The sequence below is a fragment of the Orycteropus afer genome, unplaced genomic scaffold, assembly GCF_000298275.1.
Source record: "Orycteropus afer afer isolate SDZICR_OR568_19922 unplaced genomic scaffold, OryAfe1.0 scaffold00034, whole genome shotgun sequence".
NCBI lineage: Eukaryota > Metazoa > Chordata > Mammalia > Tubulidentata > Orycteropodidae > Orycteropus > Orycteropus afer.
In genome coordinates this window covers 14,055,488-14,082,400 of record NW_006921621.1, presented here as the reverse complement: position 1 = coordinate 14,082,400, position 26,913 = coordinate 14,055,488, and the positions used below count along the sequence as shown (strand labels likewise).

General features: G+C 49.7%; 1 protein-coding gene across 1 annotated transcript in view; it reads left to right on the top strand.

The window, feature by feature from the left end:
* TMEM63B (transmembrane protein 63B) overlaps nucleotides 1-11,015 on the top strand; it is a 21,541-nt gene extending 10,526 nt beyond the window's left edge. The window contains exons 10-23 of the mRNA XM_007936192.2: nucleotides 2,232-2,312; nucleotides 2,737-2,860; nucleotides 3,552-3,685; nucleotides 3,820-3,957; nucleotides 4,090-4,243; nucleotides 5,977-6,083; nucleotides 6,317-6,403; nucleotides 6,624-6,689; nucleotides 7,906-8,068; nucleotides 8,653-8,758; nucleotides 9,722-9,889; nucleotides 10,163-10,278; nucleotides 10,473-10,553; nucleotides 10,824-11,015. Of these exons, the coding sequence (XP_007934383.1) occupies nucleotides 2,232-2,312; nucleotides 2,737-2,860; nucleotides 3,552-3,685; nucleotides 3,820-3,957; nucleotides 4,090-4,243; nucleotides 5,977-6,083; nucleotides 6,317-6,403; nucleotides 6,624-6,689; nucleotides 7,906-8,068; nucleotides 8,653-8,758; nucleotides 9,722-9,889; nucleotides 10,163-10,278; nucleotides 10,473-10,553; nucleotides 10,824-11,015 (1,717 nt within the window). The remainder of the gene's footprint in view (nucleotides 1-2,231; nucleotides 2,313-2,736; nucleotides 2,861-3,551; nucleotides 3,686-3,819; nucleotides 3,958-4,089; nucleotides 4,244-5,976; nucleotides 6,084-6,316; nucleotides 6,404-6,623; nucleotides 6,690-7,905; nucleotides 8,069-8,652; nucleotides 8,759-9,721; nucleotides 9,890-10,162; nucleotides 10,279-10,472; nucleotides 10,554-10,823) is intronic.
* Nucleotides 11,016-26,913: the final 15,898 nt, after the last annotated feature.

The window sequence follows — 26,913 nt, the reverse complement described above, 5'->3', positions numbered from 1 at the left end:
CTAACCAGAAGGCTGGTGGTTCAAACTCACCAGCTACTCCCCAGAAGGAAGGTTGGGCAATCTACTTCCGTAGTGATACTGGCTTGGAAACCCAAAGAGGGATTGCTATGAGTCAGATCAGACTCCACGGTAATGGTTGAGTTTTGTTGCGTTTGTCTGCTTGAGCTGTTCTTTGAAATCTTCTGTTCAGCTCTTTTATCTTGTTGTTTCTTCCATTTGCTTTAGCTACTCCCCCTTCAAGGGCAAGTTTCAGAGTCTCTTCTGACATCCATTTTGGTCTTTTCTTTCTTTCTTGTCTTTTTAATTACCTCTTGCTTTCTTCATGGTTGATTTTCTTGATGTCATTCCACAATTCTTCTGATTGTCGGTCATTGGTGTTGAGTGCATCAAGTCTATTCTTTAGATGCTCTCTAAATTCAGGAGGGATATATTCAAGATCATATTTTGGCTCTTGTGGACTTGTTTTAATTGTCTTCCACTTCAAGTTGAACATGCATATGAGCAGTTGATAATATCTTCCAGTCAGCTCCTGGCCTTGTCTTGGCTAAAGATACTGAACTTTTCTATCTCCTCTTGCCACAGATGTAGTCAAATCTGATTCCTATATACTCCATCTGGTAAAGTCCACATGTATAGCCACCATTTGCATTGTTGAAAAAAGATATTTGCAATGAATAGGTTGTTGGTCTTGCAAAATTCTGTCATGCAATCTCCAGTGTCATTTCCTGGTCTGGTTGTCAGTAGTAAGTAAGGGCATTTGACTGCTAACCAAAAGATTGGAGGTTCAAACCCACCAGCTGCTCTGCAGAAGGAAAATGGGACAATCTACTTCCTCAGAAACCCAAGGGGGATCACTATGAGTTGGAATTGACTTGATGGCAGTGAGTTTGGTTTTTTTATTTTGGTGGTCCTGGTCCAGGGTCTGTTTGGTTTGGAGCACTGTCTCAGCATAATAAGGTATATCCCCTGTGCAAAATCAGGGGGCTTACGTGCTTGCGATTAGGTAGGTATTAGTTTGGTAGGAGATTCCTGGGTGGTGCACATGGTTTGTGCTCAGCAACTAACCAACAGGTTGGTGATTTGAATCTACCCAGTGCCATCACGGAAGAAAGGCCTGGCAGTCTACTTCCAAGAGATCATAGCCATTGAAAACTCTGTGGAGTGCAGGCTCCTCTGACACATGGGTCACCATGAATCAGAACCAACTCAACAGCAACAGAATTTTTTTTGTGGTCTGTTAAGAATGAGGGCTCAGATTGTCAGAGGGGCTGAAGCCCCTTCTAAAGAGGAAACCTAAAGTGGTCTGAGGAGTGGCAGTGTCAGGGGAAAGGTCAGTAGCCCCCTGGGAAATGTTGACAATTTCAGATTGAAGTTTCTAAATTCTTCTGGACTTAGGAGGTCCATCTTCTACTTTAGAACTGTACCTCATGCATCTTTAACACTTGGTGCTCTCTCATTAAAAATTAAAAAATGGGGCCTCAATCTACATTAGGGTTAAGGAGCAGTATGTAATCAGAATCAAAAAGTAACTGTTTCTCCACCCAGTCAGCAAGCATCTTTCCAGCCGTGCCAAGTACCAGGTCCTGGTGAGTCAGGATAGCCTGTCTGATCAGCCTAAATGTGGGTCTGTCTCAAGTTAAAGTTGGGGTCAGTTGCAGATTAGGGTAAGGGAGTTAGACTTGAGTTTGGGTTAGAGGTCAATTAAAGGTCAGTCTCTGGCCAGGATTAGAGGTCATTCTCAGGTCAAGGTACAGGATCAGTTCTGGGCAGTCTTAGGCCAGGGTTAGAGATCACTCTGTAGACTAGGGATTGATTAGTGGTCATTAACTTGGGATCAGTCTGTGGTCAAAGGCTAAGTGTTAGACTGTGGCCAAGTCTTCTGGAACAGGGTTAAGGGAACAGCCTAAGACCAGAAACAGTTTCTCTCAATGTGAAGTTTACAGTCCTAGACACAGTATCAGACACAGCCTCAGGTTCACCAGCCCCATGCCCGTGTGCACCAGCTTCAGCAGCCCACATCACGCTCAACCACAGGACAGGCACATTCACCCTACTCACATAAACACAGGGAAGATTTTCAAAGTCTACTCTTGGGGGGCTCTCACGTTTGTAGAATAAGTAAGGGAACAGAAATTGGGAATGTGTGTTCTGGAAGTGATAGGGTCTTGGAGGGAAGTCAGGGACAGGTAGGCAGGGTCCCTGCAGGAGATGATAAAAGTGGTGTGTTTCAGGGAGGCCTATCCCAACTGCACAGTTCTTGAAGCCCGCCCATGTTACAACGTGGCTCGCCTTATGTTCCTGGATGCAGAGAGGTAATGGGGCAGGTGGGCTGAGAAGGTTACACCCAAGGGCCCCCTGTCCATGGTGGAGGGCATCTCAGCTGCCACACAGGAACCTGGTATTTCCCAGAGCATTTTGGACTTTAATTCTACCCATGAAGTACCTGTCGATTCAGCTCTGGAAAGGGGAGAAGGAGACTCAGTCCCCACGCTACACCTACAGCATGAGAAACTCAGGGCAGACCATAGGATGAACTTCTGGACCCTGAGGAATGGCTAGGGAGACCCTGGCCTGGGGGCATGTCTGAACCATGCATCCTAAACAATTCCAAGAAAAAGACAGTCTGTGTCCTCAGGGAGTGGAGTAGATGACCCCCAGGCTGGGCTCCCCACTTATCCTCCCACCCAGAGCCAGCCCTGGCTGGATAGTGGATGACTGGACACCTGGGTCCTGCAGGAAGAAGGCCGAGCGGGGAAAGCTCTATTTTACAAACCTGCAGAGCAAGGAGAATGTCCCTACCATGATCAACCCCAAGCCTTGCGGCCACCTCTGCTGCTGTGTGGTGCGTGGCTGTGAGCAGGTATGACACAGGCTGGCCATGCCTGGCCACATGGGCCTGGGGAGGAGTTGGATAGGTCCTGAGGATATAGGTCACAGTGTAGAGGTGGACGTGTCCCATGGTGGAACCCTGTCCCACAACCCCAGGAACAAACACATAAGCAGGCCTTGCACAGAAATACCCAAATGCAAAAAGACTCCCATAGGAAGCAAGCCTAGGGCACTGGAGGGGAAGCATGGTGCAGCCCCTCCCTCAGTGGGTCCCACTTGTCCCTGTAGTCCTTGAGGCACTAGTCCCACAGTCCGTACAGTAAACAAATTTTCAAACCCCAAATCAGAGAAGGTCAGCTAAGGGATAGCATTGTGCTGTACTTACTAGCTCTGTGACCATGGACAAAGTCTGCAAACCCAACAATTGGCAATTTGAACCTACCCAGAGGCTCTGTGAGAGACCTAGTAATCTGCTTCTGTGAAGATTAAAGCTAAGAAAACCCTATGGGACAGTTCTACTCTGTGGCATGGGGTCACTACGAGTTGAAAATCTACTTGATGGCACCCAGCAACAAAATGGGGCTAAATGTACCTACCTTATTGGGTTCCTGTGAGGATGAAGTGAGTTACTACATATAAAGGAGCTTTGGGCAGTGTCTGGAGCAGAGTAAGTGTCAGTAGGTAATACAGGTCTGAGCCCTGCTTATGCCTACCCTTGGCAGGTGGAGGCCATTGAGTACTACACGAAGCTGGAGCAAAAGCTGAAGGAGGACTACAAGCGGGAGAAGGAGAAGGTGAACGAGAAGCCTCTTGGCATGGCCTTTGTCACCTTCCACAATGAGACCATCACTGCCATGTGAGCCCCTACCCCACCTGCCCTCCCCGGCCCTTCCCCCTGATCACTGGGGCTCCCAGGTCCCTGTGCTCCCCACCAGCCATCGGTAGTGGGATCCCCGGATAGTGCAGCACTAACTGGTGCCCATCCTCCAGCATCCTGAAGGACTTCAACGTGTGTAAATGCCAGGGCTGTACCTGCCGTGGGGAGCCCCGCTCCTCATCCTGCAGTGAGTCCCTGCACATCTCCAACTGGACTGTGTCCTATGCCCCTGATCCCCAGAACATCTACTGGTAAGCAAACAGTGGGGTTGGCAGGGGCAGGCCACATGAGATGGGCTCCGATAGGTGGGCGGGGGGACAGGGAGGTCGATGGGGACCATTCAGACTCTGAGTTCCTGGGTGACCTCCTCCTTGCCTCCCCAGGGAGCACCTCTCCATCCGAGGCTTTATCTGGTGGCTGCGATGCCTGGTGATCAATGTCGTCCTCTTCATCCTCCTCTTCTTCCTTACCACCCCAGCCATCATCATCACCACCATGGACAAATTCAACGTCACCAAGCCTGTGGAGTACCTCAACGTGAGGCTCACACCCCACCACACCCCCCACACTGTGTCACAATGCAGATACCAGGCCCTGACTCCCTCCTTCAGTGGGAAAACCAGAGTGCCTCCTGCCCAATCTAGCTCCCACCTCACCAAGACATGCCCACACAACCTTGAGCTTCAAACCCTTGGGCTCACCATCACCTTCCCCCATCAGCTTTTCACACACTTAGAGAGACATCCTGGAGTCCCTGAGTGGTGCAAACAGTTAAGTGCTCCAATATAAGCCAGAAGGGTGGTGGTTCAAACCCACCCAGAGGCACTTTGGGAAATAGGCCTAGCAATCTGCTTTTGAAGGAGCTCTGGTGGCGTAGTGCCTGAGGTATGTGACTGCTAACCAGAAGGCTGGTGGTTCAAACCTACCAGCCACTCCTCGGAAGGAAGGTTGGGCAATCTACTTGTAAAGATTTACTACCTTGGAAACTCGAAGGGGGTCACTATGAGTCGTAATTGACTCAATGGCAGTGAGTTTGGGGTTTTTTGGGGGGAGGAATCTGCTTCTGAAAGGTCACAACCTTGAAGACCCTTTGGAGCAGTTCTACTCTGCACAGAGGGTGTTGCCATGAGTTGGAATCGACTCATTGACAACAACAGAGAAACATCCAGGGAAGAGAAAGAGCCTAGGTCAGTCTTGATGGGCCATCTGACCTTCGAGAAGTCCCGATCCCTCATCTCTCCAACTGAAAAATAGGAAATTTAGACTAGATCATTAGCTTGCAAACTTAGATTCTGACCCCTTTATTAAAAAGCATCTTCCATGAAACCCAACATGGAAGAGCAAGGCTATCCAGATGAAATGGAGTAAAGGCTGCTTCTGCCTGTCCTCCCCTCACTCTTCCTGCCATACCTACAGCATACTTCCTTGGAACCTCACAGTTCAAAAGAACACTGTGAAAATCATTGAGTGATAATAGCCTAACGAATAAGACCCAAACTGCCTGGGTTCAAATTTGCTCACTGCTTATTAGCTGGGTAAGGTATTGAATCTCTTTGCTTCAGCTTACCAAACTGAAACTCATGCCATCCAGTCAATTCCGACTCATAGTGACCCACATTGGTTTTCCAAGGCAGTAAATCTTCACAGGAGTAGATTGCCCCATCTTTCTTCCACAGAGTAGCTGGTGGGTTTGAACCCCCAGCCTTCTGGTTAGCAGTCAAAATGCCTTAGGCACTATGCTACCAGAGCTCCTTTGGCTTCAGCCTACTCATATGTAGAAAGGGATAATGTCACTGTTTTAAGGATGTTGTTGTTGTTGTTCGTATGCCGTCGAGTCAGCCCTGACTCATAACGACCCCTCCTTGGGTTTCCGAGGCAGTATCACTACGGAAGTAGGATTGCCCAACCTTCCTTCTTAGGAGTGGCTGGTGGGTTTGAACCGCCAGCCTTCTGGTTAGCAGTCAAGTGCCTTAGGCACTATGCTACCAGAGCTCCTGTTTTAAGGATAGATACAAGTAAAGTATATGATCAGTGCTTGGCACATAGTAGTTGTGCCCTAAATGTTACCTGTTAATATTTTTCACCCTGGGGAGATATATACATATGACACCTGACCCCCGCCCTCACCCCTAGCCCCCCAGATACTCTTGACCTTTGTCATGAGGCTGTGGGGCCCAGGGCTCAGTAGAGGAAGTGGTGGGTGAGCAAGGCAAACCCACACAACGCACTAGACTGGCCCCACCCAACATATCCTTGTGTCCCCCCTCCAGAACCCCATCATCACCCAATTCTTCCCCACCCTGCTGCTGTGGTGCTTCTCGGCTCTGCTCCCCACCATCGTCTACTACTCTGCCTTCTTTGAAGCCCACTGGACACGGTGAGACACCCCCATATTCCACATCTCACTGTGGCCTCTCCAAAATGTTACTCCATCCCCACTGCCCCTTTAGGGTCCCTGTTCTGGCTGTCCCAGAGTGGGCAGGGGAGGGATGGCACCTAGCATCCTCACCTCAGAAAGCCCACTTTTCTTGAGGACCCGGGACTGGTAGAGGGAGCAGGTGTGTTGGCCGGGCTGACCTTCCCTCTGGCCCTGTGTGACCTGCCCCACAGCTCCGGGGAGAACAGGACCACCATGCACAAGTGCTACACCTTCCTCATCTTCATGGTGCTGCTTCTGCCCTCGCTGGGACTGAGCAGGTGAGCTTTGGGGGAGGCACAGAAGCCAGAGTGGCAGCTTTGCTGGATGCAGGGAGAAGGGGCAGCCCAGGCTCCCCCTCTGCTTCCTCCCCTCCCCACCTTCCCTATAGAGCAAGGGGCACAAGACTAGAAGCCTGGACATCCCCAGGCATCCGAGTTACCTGCCCTGCATCTGGGGAACCATTCCAGCTCTCCACCCCACCTCTCCTCTCCTCTCCAGCCTAGACCTCTTTTTCCGCTGGCTCTTTGACAAGAAGTTCTTGGCTGAGGCGGCTATTCGGTTTGAGTGAGTGATTGGGGCCCCTAAGGGAGGGGACTGATAGCAAGAGCGGGTATGACTGGGGACACTGCCAGCACCCCCTGGGAGGCTGCAGCAAAGCTTCCAGCCCCAGACTAGGGAGGAGGTGAAAGGGAGAGCTTCCAGTCCAGGCCTGGCCTGCCATCCCAAAGGAAGCCACATGTAGGGTATCTCAGGTACATACATGGGGGACATCCCTGAGTCTCTTTTGGGGCCCATCTCTGGGAATATCTCTGGATTTTGAAGCTCACCCTCAAGGTGTGTTTGGGACTTTGGGACCCACAGTCAGGGTATTCTGAAGAGTCCTGGGCCTCATATTCTGGAATTTCACCTGAGAGGTTTGAGAAGGTACCTGTAGTGGGATCTGAGCTCATACTTTGGTGGTGACTTGGGAGGGTCCTAGGGGTGTCATTGAAGGTCTCTGGACATTTGGTTATCTGTAGATGGCTCTTGGGCTCACAACTCTGAGAGAATCTATGGGGGACTCTGAGGCCTGGGATGTTTGTAAGGCAAATGTTCTGGGAACATCTTGGCTCTTATCTGGAAGTGACTATGGCATTCTTTATGGGCCACTTTCTCTGGGAATCCCTGCTGTGGTGCTTAGGGAGACACATACCATGGCTGTGTATATGAACACAAGCTGTAAGCTGTCTGTGGTAATTTGGGGCTCATACTTGGGGTATCCTGGGAATCTACAAAGCTTCCTGGGTTCCCCCTCTAAGAATGGTCTGAAGCTTGTGTTCTGGAGATGTCTGAGGCTCACACTCTGGGGAGTCCAAGGAGGAAAATTTCTTGGTGTTTCTGGGGTTCGTATACCTGGAGATCTTTGGGGGTCTCACTGGGGGCTGTCTAAGATCTCAGACAGTGTTACCCTGAGTACTAGGGGTCTTGAGCATTGTTTCCTTGGGTCTTTATAGGGCACAAGTTCTAGGGTCTCTCTGGGCTCACCTGCTCAGGGCATGCCCTTTCAGTCGCACTCTGAAGGGTCTGGGGCTCACTTTGAAGGTGTTTGTTCATACTCTGATGTCTGTCTCTGGGTACACACTGTGGAGACTGGGTCCAGGTGCTTGAGGGGCTAGGCTGGGGGAACCACATGGAGACTGGCACATTGGGGGTGAGGGCATGGTGTGCTGTCAATCTGGCAATGGGCAGGCAAATATCAGGCACCCTGAGGGCGCAGTGCTGGAGCACCTGGTGCCCACAGGTGCGTGTTCCTGCCCGACAACGGCGCCTTCTTCGTGAACTACGTCATTGCCTCAGCTTTTATCGGCAACGCCATGGACCTGCTGCGCATCCCGGGCCTGCTCATGTACATGATCCGGCTCTGCCTGGCACGCTCAGCTGCCGAGAGGCGCAACGTGAAGAGGGTATGGCTGCCTAGGGCAGCAGCGGCCTGCCCAATGCCCCCTTGTGGGCCCAGCCAGAAATAGCATTAGTCAGGCTAGGGTGTGGGGCACAGGGTGGGCTAGGACTTAAGGACCCCAGTTCTGCTTCCACTATCCATGTGGCCCTGAACCATCCCTTCCCACCTGGTGCCTCAGTTTCCCCATAAGTATAGCGATAGGTCAACAGATAACTCTGAAGGCTCCTGCCAATTCTAATAGTCTAGAGTTCTGTTATGGGAATTGGGCAAGGTTGGGTTTCCTAGGAACTCTGCTGTGAACCTACAAGGGAGCTCTGAGTATCTCATTCCTACGTGCACCCAACTCCTCCCTCCCACCTGCCAGCCTGGCCCCTTAAAGGCCCCTCCTCACCCCCATCACTGCTCCCTCCCTGATCTCCTTTCAGCCACAGCCCCTCTCTCCATCTGCTTTGCCTTCCCTCCCTATACATGAGGTTTCTTTTCCTGGTGGCTGTGCTCCTGGCTCCCTTTCCCCTCCCACCTGCCTTGTCCCCCCTTCCAACCTGCCCCTCCCTTCCCTGAGCCACCTCCTGCCCATCTCCCCCCCAGCATCAGGCCTACGAGTTCCAGTTTGGCGCAGCCTACGCCTGGATGATGTGCGTCTTCACGGTGGTCATGACCTACAGTATCACCTGCCCCATCATCGTGCCCTTCGGTAGGCACCGCCGCGCCGGGACCTGGGCCCTGCTCGGGGGGACCCAGGACCTCACCTGCACCACACTAGTAAGGCAGGCCACCCCGAGTGGACAGGGCCCCGGCTGGGAGCCTGGCCCCTCGGGCCTCCCGCCTGGTCCCTGCCTCAGTCTGGGGCCTGGCCTGGGGGAAAGAAGGGGAAAGCCAGCTCAGTAAAGGCTGGACCCAGCTGGGTCCCTGGGAAAAGTCACCACAACACGGCCATACTCCACTGTCTCCATTCAACTGGATATATTAGGACACACATCGTACACCCACTAACCTGTTCAGGAACACACATATGACATGCACACAGACACACATACCTACACAGGCACACTGTGCACAGCCCTATAATCTCAGAAAAGGCCTTTGATTCCAGAGTGGGGATGAGTCCTTGCCACTCACTGAAATATACCCTGCCATAGCTGAGCTGTGTGACTTGGGCAAACCTTCTCTTTCTGAAGCAGTTAGCAAAGTTTGTTTTCAACTATCCTGCTGTTAACATCCTAACCCCTTAACCACTCTCCCTTGTTATGGAAGGCTCTGCTTCCATCTCCCAAACTAACCCCCTGTCCTCCTCTGAAAACTCCCACTCCCTCAGGCTCCAGGGAAATAGAACTTGTCACCTAATTTACACTTAATCTTCTTAGGAACAAGGGTAGGAAAGGAATGTAAGTTTCAGGAGAATGCTGGTTGATCCAAGTGAATGCATTTCTAATAGTAGAATTTATACTAGCGAGGGGCGGCAGAACGGAGAGTTGAACCAGAGGAAGCTGAAGGTGGTGGTGATGCTGAGGGCATGAGGGTGCCCTCCTTGCACTGGGGCTGGGGTAGGAGGAAGGAGGCCAGCCTTCAAGTGAAGGACCGAGACAACCTGTGGACGGACACATGGCAGTCTGGCGGCACTGGTTCCGAGGTCAGGGCCCATGTGGCTGTCCCTTAGGGCTCATGTACATGCTGCTGAAGCACCTGGTAGACAGGTACAATCTCTACTACGCCTACCTGCCGGCCAAGCTAGACAAGAAGATCCACTCAGGGGCTGTGAACCAGGTGGTGGCTGCGCCCATCCTCTGCCTCTTCTGGCTACTCTTCTTCTCCACCATGCGCACAGGTGAGGGTTGCCGCCCACCCTTGGGGAGCTGTGGCAGAGGAAGGGGCTGCTCCCAGCCAGCATCGAGGAAGAGCAGGCTACAGAGGGTCCGTGGTGACCAGAGTCTCAGGCAGGGGCCTGGGAGAGGTCAGCTTGAGGCTATAGATAGATAGCACAGCATGGGTGCTGGGACGGTGGGGATGGCATTCAGAAGATAGCAAAAGCTGGTGTGACAAGGCCCCTGGGAAGGGCCCCAGAGCAGAAGTGGCAGCTCCATCTTTACCCCCATACCAGGGTTCCTAGCCCCCACGTCCATGTTCACATTCGTGGTCCTGGTCATCACCATCGTCATCTGTCTCTGCCACGTCTGCTTCGGACACTTCAAATACCTCAGTGCCCACAACTACAAGGTGTGGGGGCAAGGGGTAATGGGGATGGTTCAGGACAGAAGCTCAGGGGGTGCAGAGGGCAGCAGGGGGTGGTTGAGACCTGAAGCCTGAGGCTAGATCAGCAGGGCTGCTGAGAGTGGGAGGGTGTGGGGGTCATGATTGCAACTGGAGGCAGGGGCATGCCCCACTCCCTGATTTATTCTGGGCCTCTCAAGATTGAGCACACAGAGACAGACACCGTGGACCCCAGGAGCAATGGACGGCCCCCCACTGCTGCCGCTGTCCCCAAATCTGCGGTGAGTGCCCCATGCTGTGGCCAAGGGTGGGAATGGGTCTCTGATTGAAACTCACCAACTTTAAAGATGGTGTCCCATTAATCTTCCCAAAGACCCCAGAGGCAGGGAGAGATCTGGTCACTGGAGGGCTGTCCCCTTCCCCCTGAGGGCCTGTCCTCTCTGCTATCCTCACAGACCCCAGAGTGCCCCCTGTGGGCCCTAAGATCCTTAATCACCCCTCAAAGGACAGCTGCTGTCCATCCTCACCCCTCCACCCCTCTCCCCCTTCAGAAATACATCGCTCAGGTGCTGCAGGACTCAGAGGTGGACGGGGATGGGGATGGGGGTCCCGGGAGCTCAGGGGACGAGCCCCCATCATCCTCGTCCCAAGATGAGGAGCTGCTGATGCCGCCCGATGGCCTCACGGACACAGACTTCCAGTCTTGCGAGGACAGCCTCATAGAGAATGAGATTCACCAGTAAGGGGAGGGGGGCCCTGGAGGCCACCCCTGCCCCCACTCCACCCATCCCCATGGACACTAAAATGCTAATAATTTATTAGATCTAAAGCCCCTTCCTCCCCCACCCCTGCTTTCATTAAGGTATTTAAACCTGGGGATCTCACCCCCCTTCCCTACCATGGAGGGAGGGAGGGAGCCCCCCAACCTCAGTGAGGAGAGCCCCGAGCCGGCCCTGGGGCAAAGAGGGGCATGGACGGGAGTTCCCCCAGATCAGTGCCCCCAGGCGAGTAATATAGCCAGGAAAGGGTTAATGAGAGCCAAGAGGGGTACCTGGTGCCATGGCTGGAGACCTGGGGTGGCAGGCCAATCGAAGGGCTGCCCCCTAGTTCCCCCCTCCCCCCAATTCCCCCTGGGATCTGGCACTCCAGGGAAGTGGAGCCTCCTGCCCCTATGGGTTGCATGAGAGGGGAGGGGGTGCTAAGTGGGAAGAAGAGCCAGGCCCCGAGTCAGGGTGGGGTGACCTGGGGGTAGGGGGGTGGGCATGGCTGACACTGGAAAATGGGTTTTTGCACTGTTTTTGTTTTGTTTTGTTTGGGTTTTTTTGTTTTTTTTTTTTTTTCCTTTAAAATAAAAATGAAAAGAAAAGCTTTGAGGCAGGTGCCTGATTTTGTAGCTGCCCTGGACACATGGACTGGAGTTGCTGCACCCTCCTGTCAGTCTGGAGCGCCTGTCCAGAGTCTGTGTGTCGCCCTTCATTCTTAGAGCCTTAGTTTCTCCATCAAAGAGAGGAGCAACTGAGGAACCCAGGAGAGACTTCAGGGGGATATCAGAGGCAGAAATGGCCTGCTGCCCCCCACATGCTCTGACCCTTCCCTGTGTCTCTCAGGTCCACCCACTCCCTACCCTGAGGAAAGTATGGGACCAGTGAGACTGAGGGACAGGGACACATGCCCACACTGTGCGTCCCCAAGAGAGATACCAAAAGGGACAGAGATGCAAGAGAAAAAGGCTATGCAAAATTCCACACTGGTCCAAAGACACAGCTTCTAGCAGAGCTATTACTAGAAAGAGACTCATAGCTCTGGAGGGGAAGCAAGAAAACAGCCACGGTAGCCAGACCAGATAACTGTATTTGTTATCATTGCTACAATTTAATGAGTGGTATGTATGTTCCTAAGGAGCCCTGGTGGCTCATTGGTTAAGTGCTCAATTACTAATCAGGTCAGTGGTTCAAATCCACCAGCCACTCCAAGGGAAAATAATAGGGCAGTCTCCTTCCATAAAAATCTACAGCCTTGGAAACCCTATGGGGCAGTCCTATTCTGTCCTGTAGGGTTGCTGTTTTTTGTTCTCGTGACTACCACAATTGCACCTCTTATCAACGTGGCACCTGTGTACATCTTCATTTGGTGGCCTGAGTCTCCCAGTCCGTCTGAGTGATGACCTCATCCCCTTGGCCTGGCAGGCCCCATTCCTCTGCCCCTTGGGCATGGCAGCCCTGCTCCCTCACTTTAGTGCAGCAGCTATGGCCCCTTCTTACTGGCCATCATGAATGGAGCCCCACATTTCAGAACGAAGTTGGTGAAGATCTGACTGAAATGTAGCAGGCTGTGGTGGTTCTACCCCCAGAGGCCTTGGTCCTACCCTTTGAGGCTGAGGCAGCTCTGCTTCCCATTTCCTTGGTCTCTCAGCTTCTGCTAATTAATGCCCGAGGGCAACCCACTCCACCAGGAAGCTGCCTGCCCAAAAGCATCCAGCTGTCTCCTCTGTGGGATGTAAGCTTATTGCTCTGTCTTATGCTGGTCTCTTGGCTCTGCTGCCGTGTCTCTCTGCCAGTATCAGCGCAGGGATCTCAGGTCCAAGGATGCACTCCGCACCTGTTTCCACATGTTAGGTATCTGTTAGAATAGCACCCTACTCTCGGTACCATATTCAGTTTTGGTTCTCTTGTGCCGCTCTAACAAATACCACAGGTAGGTGGCTTTAACAAACAAGGATTTATTCCCTTACAGTTTAGGAGGCTAGAAGTCCTAGTTCAAAGTGCCAGCAATAGGAGCTGAGTAAAAGCCTCTCAACCTTGGGCTTCAGCTCTGCCTCTTGCTCCCAGCCCACTGAAGCTGGAGGCTTCTCTTAACTCAGGCAGCTGCTGGCTGCTGAGGCTGACAAACCCAGGGTCAACAAGTAAAATGGCAGTCCCAAAACAAGCAACATGTCAGACCACTAGTTCAAGTCCAGAAACAGTTTCAAGATGGGCAGACAACATGGCAGGCCATTCACTGATGACTCAGCCAAATGCAGGATCCAAATGTGCCAAGAAGCTTGAGACTGTCCTCAAAGTATTTTCTTGTATACTGGAAGCAGACCACATCCCTAAGGCAGCTGCTCATGGTAGATTCCACCATGGAATTGATTACCAGTCTCATCATGGGGAATAACTACATCCAGCTACCCAGCCACTCAAAACCAGGCCCAGCCAAGTTGACATACAACCTTAACTGCTACAGTCACCAAGAGTTGGGATCAACTTGATGTCACCGGGTTTGGTTGTATTATGTGCCTGGGATAATGCTAAGTGGTTCACATGCTTCATAGCATTTATTCCTCAAATAGCTTGCCGAGGAAGGAGTGGTAGGGAAAGGTGTGCTTGTTTCAAAAGTTCCATGAGATAACACATGAAGTGTTCACTTGGCCCAGGGGCTGGCACATGGTAAGCACCCCATTAAGTGTAAGCTCTCACTGATGCTAGTATTATGAATCAGCCCTACAAGGCAGGGATGGCTTTCTCCCTTTTATGGAAAAGGACACTGAGTCTCAGTGAGGCTATGGGGTTTGTCCAAGGTTATTGGCCTGGGAGGGATCCTGAAAAGTCTCTGCTGAGCACCCAAGAGAGCCAGGACCCCAGACAGGCTGTCCCTTCCCCAGGAATACCTGAGGCCCTCCCAGAAAGCCTTCTCCCACCTCCCAGGTAAATCTTACCCATCCTCTAAGATCCAACTCAAATTCACTTTCTCTAAAAAACATACCATGACAGCTCTAGCCTGCCCTCCAAAGAGCCACAGAACTATGTGGCCAACCCCCACACACAGACACACACACACATAACGTACTATATGCGTGCACAGGAGCCAGTAGACCTGGAATCCAGTCCAGGTTCTGTCACTCACTGTGAAACCCTGGCAAAGCCACCTCTCCCCTTTGAACCTGTTTCCTTATCAGTCAAATCAGGGACTACAATCAGGTGTCCCCTAAGACCTCTTGGAGCACCCTTCTGCCTACCTCCATTTGCCAACTTCCCACCACCAGGAAACAAGAAAGGAGTCAAGGAACCCCCAGAGGGGAAAGGAAAAGAGACTTGAAAAGAGGAGGAAGAGAAGAAACAGGCACCACAAAGCCTCCAGTCAACAAGGAACAACCAACAGTGGGGACAGCAAACACCCCAGGGACCCTGATAAAGATGACCCAAGCACCTGCAAGGGATGAGATGGCCAACAGTGGCTGGAGTCAAACCCAGGTGGTGGAGAGAAACCATCTTCACAACAAACATGGCAGAGGGCAGTGTTGACTGATGGCTGATTGGAGGCAAAGGGGAAGAAAGTCCGGACTCTGGCCCAGGCCTCAGCCTTCACGTGTACATGTGATCTGTGATCCTGTGAAACAAGAATTCCCAGATGGAGCGCCCAGACAGATGGAGCTTCCAGACCAGGTGGTCCCCAGGTGGAGCTTCCAGACCAGGGGTCGGAGTTCCAGATTGTGAGTAAGCTGAGTTTGAACAGGGAGCAGGCACAGCAGGCCCCTGAGGTGGCCAATAGCAGCCTCATCATCTCTGTTCCCCCATCAAATCCTTCTGAGGACCTTCTGTCCATGAGCTCTGCCTGCACTGGGCACAGGGAATACAGTGAGGAGCAAGTCTGGCCCCTCCAGGCACCAATGGGCAAGCCAGACAGACAGTTCCAAACATTCCTATGTCTAGCACTATTTCCAGTGCTTTATGTGAGTTAACTAACTTGTCTTAGCTGTTGCTGCTGTAACAAATATCACAAGTGGGTGGCTTTAAAGAACAGAAATTTATTTTCTTACAGCTTGGAAGACTAGAAGTCCAAATTCAGGGCACTGTCTCTAGGGGCAGGTTCTCTGCTCCGGAGAAGTCCTTGTCTTAGCTTCTATAACTCCAGCATTTCCCATTCCCTAGTTCCTTGGCGGGGAGCACTGGTAGCATAGTACCTAAAGTACTTGACTGCTAACCAAACGGCTGGTGGTTCAAACCCACCAGCCACTCCTCAGAAGGAAGGTTGAGCAATCTACTTCCGTAGTGATACCACCTCAGACACCCAAGGAGGGGTCACTATGAGTCAGGGCCAACTCGACAGCACATAACAACAACAGTTCCTTGGGAATTCTAGGAAGCATCTCCCGCACCCTCATTTGTGCTTGTTTTTCTCAGTCTAATCTGTGCTTTGTGTATCTCCAACCCATTTAGGTTTGAGATACACCCTCTACTGATATTAAGAAACAAATGCAAAAAATCCCAAACTTGATGCCATCAAGTCTATTCTAATAGTGACCCTAAAGGACAGAGTACAACTGCCCTATAGGGCTTCCAAGACTATAAACCTTTATGGAAGCAGACTGCCAATCTCTCTTCCACGAATTGGCTGGTGGGTTCAAATTGCTGACCTTTTGGTTAGCAGCTGAGCACTAAACCAGTTCACCACCAGAACTCCTTCCTACGGTGATATGGCCTCATTAACATCACGAAGACAACTCTACTCCCAAATGGGAATACATCCACAGGTATAGGTGTTACACAATTCAGTCCATAACAAATCCTCAGAGGAGTTCTACCCCAAAAGTATAAGTTGACAAAATTGAGTCAAACAGGTGGTGCTATCCTCTAGTTAACACAACTCACATGCATTGGAACTGGGATAAGAGGGATGAGTCTTAGGCTGCCGTGGGAGCCCAAAGACTGCATCTTGCCTCATTCAAGCTTTTCCCTTCACAGCTGAGAAAATTGAGACCCAGAGAGGAGTGACAGCTCAACAGCCTACAGTTAGTAAGGCTGAAGTGGCCAGCATGGTGCCAATACCATTGCAAGGACCATTGGGTTCAAACCAAAAACACACAATCGCCTGCTCTGAGGCTGGGAATGGGAGTATAGGCACCACGGTCTCCCCTCATTGGGTCAGAGTGAAGAGCATGGGGCACAAGTCCAAGGAAGGCCAAGTGAGGCTGAGGAACTGAAGTGGGGAAAGGCAATAGATAGATGTGCAAGGGGTGGGAGTCCCAGACAAGGACTGACTGGCATTGTAACCAGAGAAACTTCCTGAAGCTAAGGGCCCTGGAGTTAGCTTCTAAAGGTTCAATAGACTCTAGATAAATCCATCTGAACATAAACAGAGAAAGGAACAAACCAGATATATTCAAGAGAATGATCATCTGGAAATGACAACTGGTGTTGCCTAAGAGTGAGGTCAAGGAGGGGTCGTAGAGGATAGGTTTTATTTTTTAAGTAGTATCTTTTTTTTTTTTTTTTTAAGCTGTGCAGGGCTTTTCTTTTTAAATATATTTTGTATATCTTATACCATTTAAAAAAAATTTTATTGTGATTTGAGTGAAAGTTTACAGAGCAAATTGGTTTTCTATTTAATATCCATACAGATTTTGTTTCCCTAGAGATATGGTTTAATAAGCTTGCAGGACTGGCTTGGTTGTACAAAGGCTCCTTGGTGTTCCTGAAACCTGTTTTCTACACGTGTGGGCAGACATGGCACCACCATTTGCCTGGCAAGCCCACTGGCTGCACAGCAAGGCCCAGACAGACCTCAGCCCAGGCCTCTGGTAAGCTGAGACACCTCAGTCGGTCACATGCCAAGCATGCCTCTCCTTCCCTTAGTAGAAAGTCTCCCCCAACCTTGCATCACATGGACTCCTGGCAGGGCCTGAATTCAAAGCCCATTTCAAGTGTTTCCAGATGTGCAACTCCAGATAATGCTTGAATAACATAGAGAGCGTGTACTGGAGAGGGCCCTTCCCTAGGGTGGGAGGCTGTAATAGGGGAGAATGCCCATGCTCAGCCACACCCTGTTCCTGGTGCCTCCTCACAGACAAAGCACAGACAGGAGAGGGCATTGCAACGCAGTTCAGTTTGAGAAATGTTTTGAGCAGGATGAGTGTCCGGCTCTGTGCCGAGTGCTGTGAGGGACGCAAGAGGTGCAATGGTGAAATCATGGATGAGGGGGAAGCCAGTGAGCCCCAAAATCCATTTCACTGCCTTATTTTACAACTGAGGGCAGCAGAGGATATGGATAACAGCTGGGGCTTTAAGTTCAAATCCCAGCTCAGCTACTAGCTGTATGACTTCAGGAAAGTTGAACTTCACTTTTCTCATCTGTAAAATGGGAATAAAGATACTGCTTGTTCTGGTTACCTAATGTTGTTCTGACAGGGATATACCACAAACGGAATGGCCTTAACAAACAGGAGTTTATTCTTACAATTTGGAAGCTTTAAGTCCAAGTTTAAAGTGCCAGGTTCCAGGGGCTGGGTAAAAGCCCCTCAAATTTAGGGTCCAGCTCTGCCTCCTGCTTCCAGCCCACTGGAGCCAGACTCATTTCTTCACCCAGACAGCTGTTGGCTGGTGAGGCTGAGAAGCCCCAAGGTTGACAAGTAAGAAGGCACAATCCCGATGTTACCAATCCACACGGCAGGCCATTAACTTAAGTCCACTGTAAGTCTCAAGGTCAGCAGGGCATAGCAGGCTGCTGAGCAACGGCACAGCTACATGCAGGGTCCAAACATGCCAAAGGCCAAAGGTTCTCAAGGCTTCTCCCTATATACAGGAAGCAGAGCGCATTTCCTAAGGCTTGTGATATCAGCTGCTTGTGATAGATCCCACCATGGAAATGTGGCCAGTCTCATCATAGGGAATAACTACCACCAGCTGCTCAGTCACTCAACCAGGCCCAGCCAAGTTGACATACAAACATAACTACCACACTGCTTCATCCATGTGTCTTATGGATTAAGTGAGAAGTCCTTAGCCTAATGTTTGGTACTTAATAAAAATTGTTGTTAAAACCAAAAAAAAATCCAAACTCACTGCCATCGAATTGGTTCCAACTCATAGTGACACCTCCTCGGGTTTCTGAGGCAGTATCCCTACAGAAGTAGATTGCCCAATCTTCCTTCTGAGGAGTGGCTGGTGGGTTTGAACTGCCAGCCTTCTGGTTAGCAGTCAAATGCTTTAGGCAATTCTTGTTAGGTGCCATCAAATCAATTCCGACTCATCTCCATGTAACAGAATAGAACTATCCCATAGGGTTTTCTGGGCTATTTTCTTTACAGATCTTTCTCTCATGGAGTCACTGCCAACCTCTCAGTTAGCAGCCTAGCACTTAAACGTTTGTGCCACCAGCTACCCTGTAATTGGGAGCTCTGGTAGCATGGTGCCTAAGGCACTTGACTGCTAACCAGAAGGCTGGTGGTTCAAACCCACTAGCCACTCCTTGGAAGGCAGATGGAGCAATCTATTTCCATAATGATACTGCCTCGGAAACCCAAGGAGGGGTCGCTATGAGTGGGGTCCGACTCGATGGCACATAACAACAACAACAACCCTGTAATTAATGTTCGAACAGCTGAGGAAACTTGGATCCAATAGAGAAGTGGGACTGTCGGAGATCAACTAGTTGAAGCCTGGATCAAGTCTCTATAATTCCATTCAGTTGCCTGAGCGTTCACACCTCCAGGCAGGGCTGAAGGGCAAGTCCCTTCCTTCAACAACTGTAGCCACTGTTGAAGATTGTAAGGTGGAGCCAAGTGACCAGCTTAAAGAGTTCACTCGCCCTTCCCTGTAGAGAGGCCCAACACGCAGTCAGACCAGACTGCAGTCAATTGGGAAGGGCTTCCTGGGGGAGAAGGCCCTGGAGCTACTCTTCAAAAGAAGGGACAAAGGTGGAAACCATCACTGGAGGCCACTGTGTGCAGTTAGGGCACAACTAGGTGGCCACAGCCCACTGAACTAGCTCTTGGGTCAGGCACTAGGTCCCTGGGTGAAACAAATGGTTTGCACTCAACTACTAACTGAAAGGTTGATGGTTCAAACCCACCCAACAGAGCTGTGGAAGAAATGCCTGGTGATCTGCTTCCATAAAGATTGAAAAAATAAAAAAACTCACTGCCATCGAGTTGATTCCAACTCATAGCAACCCCCACTCCCTTTGGATTTCTGAGGTGGTAAATCTTTATGGAAGTAGGTTGCCCAGTCTTCCTTCCACACAGTGGCTGGTGGGTTTGAACCACCAACCTTCTGGTTAGCAGTCAAATGCCTTAGGCACTATGCCACCAGAGCTCCTTAAGATCATAGTCAAGAAATCCCTATTAAGCAGTTCTACTCTGTAACATATGGGTTGCCATGATTCAGAATTAACTCCATGGCAATGGGCTTGGGTTTTTTTGGTTGAGTCAGCACTGGGTCCTACGCTTTATCCCATGGATCCTCATCGCTCTCACAAGAGCCACTTTTACAGAGACAAGAAACTGAAGCTCAACGAGGGCAAGTCGTTTGCCCACAGTCACACAATTGAGAGGTGGGAGAGCCAGGATTCAAATCCAGTTCTGATGGGCACCAAAGGCAGGATCTCTTCTGCACTCACACTCCAATGCAGCAGGCTGGAAGAGGTACTGAGCAGCCGGAATACCTGCGGAAGAACGAGGAAGGTGCAGGAGAAGGAGAGGGAATCGAGTAATTGCACCAAGCCTCTCCAGGATACACCGCTGCTCCCGGCTCCTGGATGCACCAGATGGTGTGTTTGTGGGGCCCAGGACCTCCCCACACCCAGTCAAGGGAGCCACAGAGAAGCCATCAGGGAGACCTGCCATTTGGGTGCTGGGTGCATACCTGTCAGGCCTCCTCTTCTAGGGAGAAGCATCATGTCCACATCTGCTGGCTGCATCCTGAAAGAGGCCAGGCCAGCTCTGGGGATGGACATCTGGCAGCAGGCATCAAAGGCAGAGCTAGCACAGGACATACCTTTTCTAGTTGTGATGAGAGTCTCCAGGCAGCTGAAGGGAAAGGCAGCCATTCAGTGGGAAGGTGGCTTTTAGAAATGAAGATGCTTTCAGGATAAAAAGGTTGGAGTGTCAGGGACAAGCCCTTCTGGGAAGACTTTGGGCTGAAGGAGGGGGAGTGGGACATTCCCTGATGGGTGATACACAAGGATTACCAGCTCAGTGGAGGCTGCCTGGATGGAGGGTTCTGGGCTGTCCCTGCAGGAGGCTGGACGTTGAGCTGTTGGGCAGAATGAAAGGGACTAGGTTACTGGTAGTTGGCAGGGGACATGGGAAGGCAGAGAGAAGGCTGTTAAAATGCGATATGAGAGTTCTGGGGTGGGGGTGGGGTCTTCCCCTCCCACCAGAGCCTTCAACTGTCAAGTACCATGCTAGCCACCAGCATGTTCTACTCTGCATGTAGGCGCTAATGGAGGCTTGCCTCACTCCTGTATCTCCTTGCCCCCATCAGACAAGGTACACATCAAGGGTGGGGACTGTGACTCCTCCAACAGACTGAATTATTCCCTGAGGACCTCAGATTTTCAACAAAGAATAAGTGGCAGCCAGGGGGATAGGTGTGCTTCCTGCTTCTCTCCACTGAGAGACTGGAGTTGAAGACAGAGGAGGGGTCTTCAGTGGCCACATTGTCAGTGGTGGCCTGGGAAAGTGTTTATGTGAGGGAAGTCCTTGTGGCCGTCATAGAAGCAAAGCTCAGCCCACAAGAGAACCTCTCCCTGATCCTTAAGGCCAACAAATTTTTCTTAGTGGGGACCAGGAGGGTCCAAACCCCAGGGACCCCAAAGGGACCCCAGAGAGGCCTTGATGCTGTGACCAGGGCCTTCCCTCATTCCTGTACCAACAGTCTGGCTTCCCTGGGTTGAGCCACGCTCTTTTTGGTCAGAAGCCCACGCATGAATCTATGGAGAGTACTGGGTTGGAGTCTGTGTATTCCACCATCTACCAGGCCCCTGGGTGGTGCCAATGGTTAACACACTCAGCTGCTAACTGGAAAGTCTACCTGCTGGAGGAGTGGGAGGAACTCTCTCTAATGGATGGGAGGGTCCCAGGGATAAGCCACATGCATGATTATCCCTTCAATGGATAGTTTTGGGCTCTTTTCCTGTGAGAGAAATTAAGAATTAGGAGCTTCCTCCCTTCTGGGTTGATTTGGGGAAAGTCATTCAAAACAGTTGCTGAGCATCTACTATGTGCTCAATATAGCAGCAGGAATACAGCAAAACAGACAATAATCCCTGTCCTCACAAGTATTCATTCTAATGAGTAAAGCAGATAGACAATAAACAGGATAGATAATCTGTCAGGAACTGTATTAAGAGGGGGAACTCACATGGGGTTGAATCCACATGGGGTCACCCTGAGTCAAAATTGGCTCAATGGCAACTGATTTAAAAAAAAAAAAAAAAACTATGTCTTGAAGGTGCTGGAAGAAGTAAGGGGTTCAGACCCTCACTCAAAGGTCATACCTGATGAACTGGAAAGGGGCCCTTGAAAGCTAAGAGCTCATTTCAGGGGCTACCATAGGGTCATGGCCTAGGACAGTGATGATGACAATGGAAAATGAGAGTCCTAGAGGGGACTTCCTGTGCAGGACTCAGTGACTATTTTCATGTGGAATGAGGATATACTGGAAACCCGGGAGACTGGGAGGACAGGGACTCATTTCCAGAACTAGGAAAGTCTGGAGGAGCCATTGATGTGGGACAGGAGGATGGGTTTGTTTGGTTGGGGCAGTGGGAAGAATAAGGAGGTATCAAGAGATCATGCTTGGTAAACTGGAGGGTCAGCAAAAAAGGGAAAGACCCTCACAAAATGGGCTGACACAGTGGCTGCAACGATGGGCTCAGACATAGCAAGGATTATGAGGCTGGTGCAGGACCAGGCAGCGTTTCGTTCTGTTGTACACAGGGGTCGCTATGAGTTGGAGCCAACTTGACAGCACCTAACAACAACAACAACAAGAGATCAAGTTCAGCAACAAGTCCCCTGTTAATTCTCTCAGTTAACAAAGATGGTGCTGGCTCACCAACCTTTCTTCAACAGGCAGTGTAACATAAAGGTTACGCGCATAGTTTGGAGCCTGGAGTTAGGCTTAATCCCATGCTCAACACTTACTCTGTGGCATTGGGTAAGCTACTAACCATCTGAGCCTCTGCTTCCTACTCTGGTAATTGGGGGTATTTACATGACCCATTTCATAGGGTTGCTTCCCTGGTACAGAGCTGGTGCTTAGTACTGTGTGAGCTATTCTCCTTGGTCAGTGAACTTGAGGGAAGAATGAGATTCCCTGCTTTTGCCTCAGGAACTCAACCTTGTGTTGGTTCAATCTAGATCTCACCTCTGAATGATCTCGGCCCCCTTTGGCCCCCTTCTATAAGCTGCCATCCTTTCTTCTCCTCACTCTTGATTTCTCCCACTCCTCCAGCCCTATCTGGAATCTGTTTAACTTAGACCACTGCTCTCCCTACCCCCATCCTTTCTTCGTTGTTGTTTCACCAGAAGTTGTTACTATTGTTTATTAGGAGAAAGAGGAGAATAAGAAGGAAGAGGAGGAGGAAATTTTTTTTTTTTGGTGGGTTTTGGTCTCAATTTGAACTGCATCTCACTGCCTAGATGGACCTGCTCAGGTTGGAGCAGAGGAAGGGCTTGATGGTAGCTCTCACATTCATCACCTTCTCACAACTCCTCAAGAAGGACAAGCCCTAGAGAGGGGACCTTCATAGCCTGAGCATCTCTGAGCCTTGGAGATATAAGCAAAATGTCCTCTATCATAAGGCTGGTCAGATGCTCTACAGAGGACTAGAAATCTAGTGTCCTTTCCAATACCCTGCCTCAATACCTCTTCTCATTTTCCTTCCCATTTCCTGGGATCCTCTCTCCAAACAGATACCCCAAAGTGTGTTTTTCCAACTGAACCCAACCATTGGGGCTAGTGGGGCCTGATGTCTGAGGTGAGAGGGATAAGATGGGGTGGTACAGGGGTTAATGGCCCTATGCCCTTCCCACACCAACAGGGAACTTGCTTCTTGTTTTATCTCCCCGCACATCTCTTTCCAAGTGAAGTTAAAGGCCAGAATTGCAGAGACCTTGTTTAGGGGAAGGAGGCTAGGAGTCCGTCTCCAATTGATCCCTCCTCTCCTCAGTGTACACATGCCACTGTGTGTGTCTCAATGTCTTCAGGGAGCCTCCCACATGTATGTATGTTCCCCAAAACTGAGTTCATAGCATAAAACGGCTGGCTTGCTGATTGTGCCCGTCCAAGACACATCCCTGGTGGGTATGGTTTGGATCCATGAGGAAAGGCCGTCAGGGGACAAGGAGGGTGACAGATGACTCTGGCATGAGTGAGGAAGCTGGGGATGCTCCAGCCAGGTCCCCTCCCAGCTAGGCTGTATTCCATCTGCTGCCCTCTCACCAGGGTGCTGGTTGACAACCCAAGTGTTGGCGTGGGCTCCAGGGGTTCTGCCCAATGCTATCTGGTACCACAGTGATAACTGCCCACCTCCTTTGCCACCATATCCTCCTAACCCAGGCCCCTGCCCATCCCCCCACTCCCATTCCTCAGCTTTCCCTTCGCATCCCCCTCTCAGCTTTAGAACATACTCTGTTTGGTAAGCTCAACCCAAATGGATGTTGAGCTTTTATCAGGGCCCTGTGGACCCCGTGCCAAGGTTTAACACCAATAGACCTCCTTTGCATGAGAACTTAAAAATATATATTTTCTAAGCCCTTGGGTAACTGTGGTCATCATAGCATATCCTTTTAAATAAAGTCCTGGAGAGGTCTAAAATGGTAACATTGGTCAGCTGGAAAAGGGCGAGGAGGAGAAAGCAAGATAGGGAGAATGGAAGGGAGGGAGAAGGGGAAAGAGAGAAGGAGGAGAAATTCTGGGTTATAGGTGGTGCCATGATGACTTCTAGGGCCTTGGCTCCTCCAGTCAGCTGAGAATGCAAGCAGATGAGGGGTGACAGGCCATGGTGTGTATGTATGGGTTAGGGTGAGAGATACAGAGTTGAGTGTAGTTTTATGGCTTCATCACTTCTTCCTCCTCCTTCAATCTTTCTTCCTCCAGCCTCTTCCCTTCCCTTGGAGCCAACTGCCTGTGTGTGTTTTGGGGAGGTTGTCCTCAGGATGGGATGTAAGCAGGTTACAGATCCTCTGAGGAAGGAGATGTGGGAAGGGCACCCAGGATCCACAGCTGCCTGGTTGTCTCAGGATCTGACTTTTACTCTCAGAGCCACTCCTCTCCTCCCTAAGGCCATTTCCTAACCTTCCCCTCTAACATTTCCCCTTCTTCCCCTCTGCTCCCTGGCCCTCTTTGTTGTTGTTGTTAGTTGCCATGGAGTCAATTCCAACCCATGGCAACCCATGTGACAGAGTAGAACTGTTCCATAGGGTTTTCTTGAATGTAATATTTACAGGAAAGAGCCCTGGTGGTGCAGTGGTTAAGCACTCAGCTGCAAACAGAAAGGTCAGTGGTTGAAATCCATCAGCTATTCTGAGGGAGAAAGATATGCCAATCTGCTTCTATAAAAATCACAGCCTTGGAAACCCTATGGGGCAGTTCTACTCTGTCCTGTAGGCTTGCCACGAGTAGGAATCAACTCGACAGCAATGAGTTTGGTAGTTTTCTTAATCTTTATGGGAGCAGATTGCTAAGATTTTCTTCCAAGGTACTGATGGGCAGGTTCAACCCACCAACATTAGGTTAGCAGTTGAGCACAGAGCAGTCTGTGCCACCTAGGGACATCTTGTCCTCTGAGCCCCATTACACCTATTTATCACATATTGACAAGGTCAGGGTCCAAAAACCACTGCCATCGAGTTGATTTTGACTCATAGCCACCCCTCCTTGGGTTTCTGAGACAGTATCACTATGGAAGTAGGATTGCCCAACCTTCCTTCCGAGGAGTGGCTAGTGGGTTTGAACCACCAGCCTTCTGGTTAGCAGTCAAGTACCTTAGGCACTATGCTACCAGAGCTCCTATGTGAAAATTGGCATTATGCCAAAATGGAGGATAACCACATCAGATCACAAAATGTAGGATGATTACATAATTACATAACTGACAAATAGCATCATTATATAACCAAACCACTGAGAATCAGAGCCCAGCCAAGGTGACACATAATCTTAATAATTACAGCCAACAGTATTCTCCCCTTGCATGTTAGTGTTTGTCATTGCCAGGCATATGTTGTTAATGTGCAAAATAGTCAGATAATAAATTTTCTCATTATTGTTGTAAATGTGAAATACTGGATAATAAGATAGTCTATAAGCGAGGAGTAGGTGTATTTCCACACTCACCAACAGGGCATGTCTTGGATGGTCTGAGGGCCTTTTTTAAAAAACAGCTTTATTGAGATATCATTCACATACTATACAATTCACCCATATAAGTGTATAATTCAGTAGCTCTTGTTGTTGTTGTTATGTGCCGTCGAGTCGGCCCAACTCATAGTGACCCCTCCTTGGGTTTCCGAGGCAGTATCACTAAGGAAGTAGATTGCCCAGTCTTCCTTCTATCAATAGCTCTTAGTATATTCATAATTGTGCAACTATCACCACATTAAGTTTAGAACATTTTTATTAACCCTGGAAAAAACCTTGTACCCTTTAGACATTAAACCTAATCGTCCCATCCTCCTAAGCCCTAGGCAACCACTAACTTACTCTCTGTCTCTATAGATTTACCTATTCTGGACATTATAGATAAATGGGATCATACAATAGATGGTCTTTTGTGACCGCTTCTTTCACTTAGCATAATTTAGCAAGGCTCATCCATGTTGTTGAATGTATCAGTACTTCATTTCTTTTTATTGCCAAATAATATCCCATTGTATCTATATGCCACATTTTATGTATCCATTCATCATTTGATGGACATTTGGATTTTTCCCCCTTTTTGACTATTATGAATAACGTTGCTATGACCATTCATGTAGAAGCTTTTGTGTGAACAAGTGTTTTCAGTTCCCTTGGGTATATACCTAGGAGTGGAAGTGCTGGATCACATGGGAGATACGTTTAACCATTTGAGGACTGCCAAACCGTTTCCAAAGTGACACCACAGTGATGACACCATTTGACATTCCCACCAGCTGTATTTGAAAGTTTAATACCTCCATATCCTTGACAACTCTTGCTCTTACTTCTCTTTTTTATGGAAACCATCCTAGTGGGTGTGAAGTTGTATCTCATTGTGGTTTTGGCTTGCATTTCTCTAACGGTTAATGATGTTCAGCACTTTTTTCATGTGTTGTTGGCCGTTTGTCTGTCTGCCTTCCCCAGAGAAGTATCTGTTCAGGTTCTTTGCCCATTTTTTTGTTTTGTTTTGTTTTGTTTTCCCCTTGCAGGTGCATGGCAAATTCCTTTTCTTCTTCTTTTTAATTGTGGTAAAAATACACACAATAAAACATTCGCCAATTCAACAGTTTCTACATATATAATTTAGTGACATTGATTTCATTATTTGTGTTGTACAACCATTATCCAAATTATTCCTCCACCATTAATATAAATCAGTGCTCCCTAAGCAAAAACTCTCACTTTTCCCCTCCTTCTTTCCTCTGTAACCACTAATAATTTTTGGTTTCCACATCTTTGCTTATTTCATGTAAGTGAGATCATAACAGTATTTTCCTTTTGCAACTATCTTATTTCACTCAGCATTATGCTTCCAAGATTTATCCACCTTGGGACATGCATCATGACTTCATTTCTTTCTCTCTTTTTTTGTAATAATATTTTATTGTGTTTCTGTGAAGGTACACACAGAAGGTTAGGTTCCCATTCAACAATTTCTACACCAGTTGTTCAATGGCATTGGTTACTTTCTTCTCCA